The following is a 5,368-nucleotide window of genomic DNA, read 5'->3' as shown; positions in this document are numbered from 1 at the left end:
TCATGTGTCTCATCTAATTTTAATTTTTGTACCCAGTAAATTATTGAGTGTAAAAATCGAAGAGTCCAAATCCAATTAGATTTTAAATTGGATTTCAATTGGAGTTCAATTTTGCACCATGTGTCCATCTGATTTTTTTTTAATCTTTGTGGCAAGTGACTTATTAGGTGTAAAAATCGAAAAGTTTAAATCCAATTAAATTCTAAATTATATAAATATATATATATATATATATATATATAATTTGAACATCTTCTAATAAAAAGTTATAATTTGAACTATGTAATTGTGAGTATTTTTAATTGTATCCGTGCATGTGCACAAAATTACACACTAGTAAAAATAAAAGGAATGTTAAAGTCCCAAAATCTTCTCCTAATATACACAATTAAAATGAAACATTTTGCTTTAAAATTTTGCTTTATGTTTTTAATAATGAAAAAGCGATATAAAAGTCCCGAAAACAATGCAAAAGGGAAAGAAAAAAGAAATCAAAGATATTGACTATGAGGAAGACAACAAAGCACAACTTATTTTGATGGAGAATTTTTTGGAGTCATTAAAATTATTATAAAACAAGTTGATAAAAAATTTTTAGGACAAAACCAACAAGTAAGCTAGTCAAATCGCAAGTGGCCAGCCATCCAGACTTGAGGAATAGTCCAAAGTGAGGAATAGTCCAAAGTTCAAGTGAAAACATGGATTGTTATGGCAGGTTGAATTTGGACCAGTTCCTCACCCATATTTCTTTTTTACAACTGTTAATCATTAATGGAATATTTTTGGTGGCTGGGAAGTAGGATGTAGTAGGAACCAGTGCACTAATAAAACGAATCTAAAATGTTAACTTGGTTTTGCTGTTTATCTGCAGCAATATATTCCATATCTAAGTAGCTATTGGTAGAAATTACAAGCTAAATTCAGGAAACAACAAAGTTCCACATAGTTTTGGTCTCAGCCCAAATTACGAGTTTACAACCTTTCTTACTCCAACCACTACGCGTAAATGCAATTAGCATAACCTGCAATTCAAATAAAAAAGGATAATCTCTTAGCACAAACACTAACACTCTTGACATATTGAATCACAATTTCACGTAGTGTGCAGTAAATATTTCAAGATCCACCAGGAAAAAAGAAGAGATTTAACTATGCATGTGAAATTTCAACGTTTGGAACTGCGAGTCATTTCATTATTTACATATATAAGTGATTTACCATACTACCATATTAATTCAATACTCTGCAAATATTTTTATGTCTTACTTGGATCAGTCTGGACAATGAGAGCAGTGTTTCTGAAATCACAATTCCAATGGTTCCTTCCCTTGGCCTGGTAATAGAGATTCATGGCTATGGATGCATGGTTTATGAGGTTATCAGGAGCATAGCAAGGGCAGCCCCTACGCAAAATCTGGCAATCAACCTGAGAGCATGCAAAATTGATGTTTCCTACCAGGGTTGCCTGGTCAGAGGAAGGCTTAGCCACACACCAAGTTTTCTGAAATTCCACAAAATCAGATCAGACCAACAACTCAATTATTTTATTCTGAGTTCTAGTTATATTTTTTGGGAATGAGGAACTTGATGTTACCTGTCCATTTGCCATAATCATATTTCCCCCTGCAAATTTTAAGCAGGATATGTAAAAAGTAAGTCTTACATGCATTAAAATACAATGAGAGTGTACTAGGAGCCACCGTTTATAATGACATAATTTAAAGGAAAAAGTTAAAATGCCATCTTGATATTTAAGATTTCTGACAATGCATGTAACCCCACTTTTAATTTTAGGTAAGTGTTGCTTACAACACTTGATTTCCTTAATAAATTAAGGTTAAGGAATGTGAGAAGAAAATAAAGTTTGCAATCTAGAATATGAAAGATCCAGTTCAGATCTAAATAAAGTGAACAGCTTGAAGCAAATCACAGACAATTTTTAATTAAACTCCATATTTAGATCTAAAGAATAAAATAGAATAGCAGTAATTAATCAAAATGCCATTGTGTTGAAACTAAATGTAGCTCGTGAAATAGCTATAATTAAGCGATACCTGAGTAGTAATTAGTATTGAATTGTTAGAAACCCAGTTGAGATTAAGACCAAACTAAAAGATTTGTTGAATGAAAATTAAGGAATAAAGCATATATACATGCTAAAAAAGAAAGTTTGAGTACTGAGTGCAAAGTCACCATCATTCTAGCCTAGGGGTGTACTTCAAAATATACTGAAACCTAGGAGAAGAGATAAAAACCTGAAATGAAGGACAGGATCAGAAGGAAAAGAGAGAGAGTAGTAGGTTTAACTTTAGCCATAATGCTTGCTATAGTTGCCACTGTTGAAGAGCAGTGATGATAAGAAAGGAAAATGATGATGATGAAAGAGTAATGGGTTTATATGAGTTAAAAGAAAGAGAGATGTTACTTAAAAAGTGAGTGAAAAGGCAAAAGATAACGGCTATATTGATGACTGGACCGTTACGGCCGGGAATGGGACTTTTTTGGAATTTTATTTTATTTGTTTTGGGAAAAAAGAAGCAACCGAAAGAACGCGCACGTGATGACTTTTTCACTTTTTTTTTTTTTTTGATAGAAATTTCCTTTTCACTACTATCAAAATTTTGGAATCTCAATCAAAATTTCCTTTTCACTCACTCATCATCGTTTGTCCTTTTTATTGTCCTTCCACTTCCAGTCTTCCACCGCTATTTTTCTTCACTTTTGGCCCAATTATTATTTGCCAAAAACCAATTAATTAGTGCACGTATAATTAAACTCCTTTTTTTTCTTTTCTTTTTAAGACGAATCATGTGAAAAAAAAAAAAAAAAAAAAAAAAAAAAAAAAAAAAAAAAAAAAAACTGAAATTTGTGACCTTCCAAAATACTGAGTTTTTTTTTTTTTTTTTTTTTATTTTAATAAGAGAGTTTAAATTTATGATGTCCGCTCTTAATGATTGCTCTTTATTATTAAACCAAGATATCAATCGATTTTTGGTATAAGTAGGGATTGAATCCTAAATATTTTATTTAATTATCACAGATTTTATCTGTCTCAAATTTGATCTAAATATTCATAATTTTACAACTTTTAGCAGTAAATTGTTTTTGGTCACACGTGCCAAATGCCAGTGAACATCAACCTTTCTTTCTATTGAATCCCAGTCACAACTATTTATGTCGAATCTCCTTTTGTCTTCTCTTGTGCTCTTTGGTTCTTTTCATATTCAAGATTATCTCTTCCCTGTAAATCGGATTATCCAGATTTCTTTGTTTCTTTTCTTTAGGTTATGCAGTATTTTCCATTTCTAGATGGTTAATTAGATTTAGTCCCGAGCACTAGTAGGCCTTTTTTTAACTATGGATAAAGGAAAATGTCGGTCAATCCACATACATGAGATATCACAACATGTGTGTGTATATATATAAAATAAAAGTTTGGCTTCGAAACTATGGTTGCGTCGCGTGGTTGCACCAAATTGCAATAATTTTAAGATAAAAATAACATTTTATTTATTCTTAGTAATTTCTTTGGATAAAATAATAATAAATTTTTTTAAAAACTTTCAAAAAGAGATTATTTTTAGTTGGTTGGTGCCATACAACTAAAACTTACAATTGTGTCTATCTAAAATATTTTCAACAAAGCCTAAAATCCATAGGATGTGTCTATCTAAATATTATCAACAAAACCTAGAATCAATAGGATAGAATTACCTATACAAAAAAAAAGAGGATAGAATTATTTTAAAAAAATATTTAAAAAAAGAAAAAAAAGAAGAAGAGAATTTGAATACTATTGTGTATCAACCTACGTTTTTGTTATTTTTTTAGACTACATTTCTTTTTCTGTTTGGATAAATAGGCATCCTGTGCCATTTTTTTTTCTAATAATAAAGTAGCAAAAGAAAGTATTTTATTTTTACATAAACTCCTTCTTTTTGTTCATATCAACTTCTTCACAACTTTCTCTCTCTCTCTCTCTCTCTCTCTCTCTCTCTCTCTCTCTCTCTCTCTCTCTCTCTCTATATATATTCTCTCTCTCTCTCTATATATATATATATATTAGTATTATACTCGTGCAATGCACAATTTAATAAAAAATATAATTTAATAACAAATAAAATAGTAAAAATATTTTAAAAATTATGGGAAGCTTTAAATTTTTAAAAGCTCTTAATAGTAAATTGTAATTTGTTTTTTTTTTTTTTTTTTTTTTTTTTTTTTTGATGCAAATTATGTCACTTTATTAAAAGGATGATAAAAACAATACATCTTGAGACACTAAGTTCTGAATAAAACTAGCATATTCCTCTAACCAAATACTAGAATCAGATAAATGCCTAGCATGTTGCGCTAACGCATGGGCAACTTTGTTGCCAGTCCTTCGAGTAAAGGATAGGACACACTCATCAAACTATGATGCCTGACTCAGCACACTAGAAATAATGTTGGAGATGCTAGCAGGTGGGATGGCAGAGCCAGTCAACGCTTGATGCACCAATAAAGAGTCCCCTTCAAACGTAGCTGCTCTGAAGCCCCTGTCCCACGCGAACCTCAAGCCTTCCTCCATCGCCTTAGCTTCAATTTCCAACGGCCCCAACATTGCACGGAGCTTCTTGCTCATAGCTGCTCGGACAGACCCCAGGTGATCCCGTATCACTACTCCAATTCCGACTGAACGCAGATTCTCAAAAATAGCAGCATCCATGTTTACTTTAAAACCCGGCGCATGGGGAAGTGACCAACCACATTCAGATTCTGCAGACGTGATCTGAACCTTATGATTGGCAACTTGAAACTCTTCCAGATAGTCCAACGTCCACTTCACAATCAATGACGCTGACTTCTGTGAACCTCCCGTTCGAATTTCATTCCTGTTAGACCAAATGCCCCACGCGACCATGAAGAGTTGAGCCAGCGCTTGAGTATCCATCTGTTTTACATTTCGAGCATACCACACCAGATCTATAAATTCATGAATCTCCCCTAACACAGCCTCTAAACCAAGGTTTGAAGCTTTCTACACCTCCTGTGCTCTGCTGCAATGCCAAAATAGATGACCCGAAGATTCCACACCCACTCCACATTTTTCACATACATCATCCTGTGTAACTTTCCGAGTAAAAAGTTTTGCTTTTGTTGGCAAAATATTCCTGCAAGCTCGCCAAGCGAAAACTTTTACTTTATTCGGCATATGCATCCTCCAAAGACATCTCCAAAAAGATGTTAGATGCTGAGACGAAGAGCATTCAACCCGATAGTGCTCACAAAAGAAGTTGCGAGTGATCTTATAGGCGCTGCTCATAGTAAACTGACCTGATGACCTAGGGGCCCAAATCAACTTATCAGCAGGCAATGAAGCACTCAG

General features: G+C 33.0%; 2 protein-coding genes across 2 annotated transcripts; both read right to left on the bottom strand.

Moving 5' to 3' along the window:
* Positions 1–836: 836 nt before the first annotated feature.
* LOC115957861 (glucan endo-1,3-beta-D-glucosidase) lies at positions 837–2,408 on the bottom strand. Its single transcript, XM_031076201.1, has 4 exons — positions 2,256–2,408; positions 1,595–1,623; positions 1,267–1,501; positions 837–1,022 (listed from the first exon to the last, which is right to left on the bottom strand). Exons 1-4 carry the CDS (start codon positions 2,314–2,316, stop codon positions 997–999), a joined length of 351 nt encoding a protein of 116 aa, XP_030932061.1. The 5' UTR covers positions 2,317–2,408; the 3' UTR covers positions 837–996.
* Positions 2,409–4,414: 2,006 nt separating this feature from the next.
* LOC115956689 lies at positions 4,415–4,933 on the bottom strand. Its single transcript, XM_031074998.1, has one exon. It carries the CDS (start codon positions 4,931–4,933, stop codon positions 4,415–4,417), a length of 519 nt encoding a protein of 172 aa, XP_030930858.1.
* Between the last annotated feature and the right edge of the window lie 435 nt (positions 4,934–5,368).

The sequence above is a fragment of the Quercus lobata genome, chromosome 8 (genome assembly GCF_001633185.2).
Source record: "Quercus lobata isolate SW786 chromosome 8, ValleyOak3.0 Primary Assembly, whole genome shotgun sequence".
NCBI classification, from domain to species: Eukaryota; Viridiplantae; Streptophyta; class Magnoliopsida; order Fagales; family Fagaceae; genus Quercus; species Quercus lobata.
This window is presented reverse-complemented; position numbering and strand designations above follow the sequence as displayed.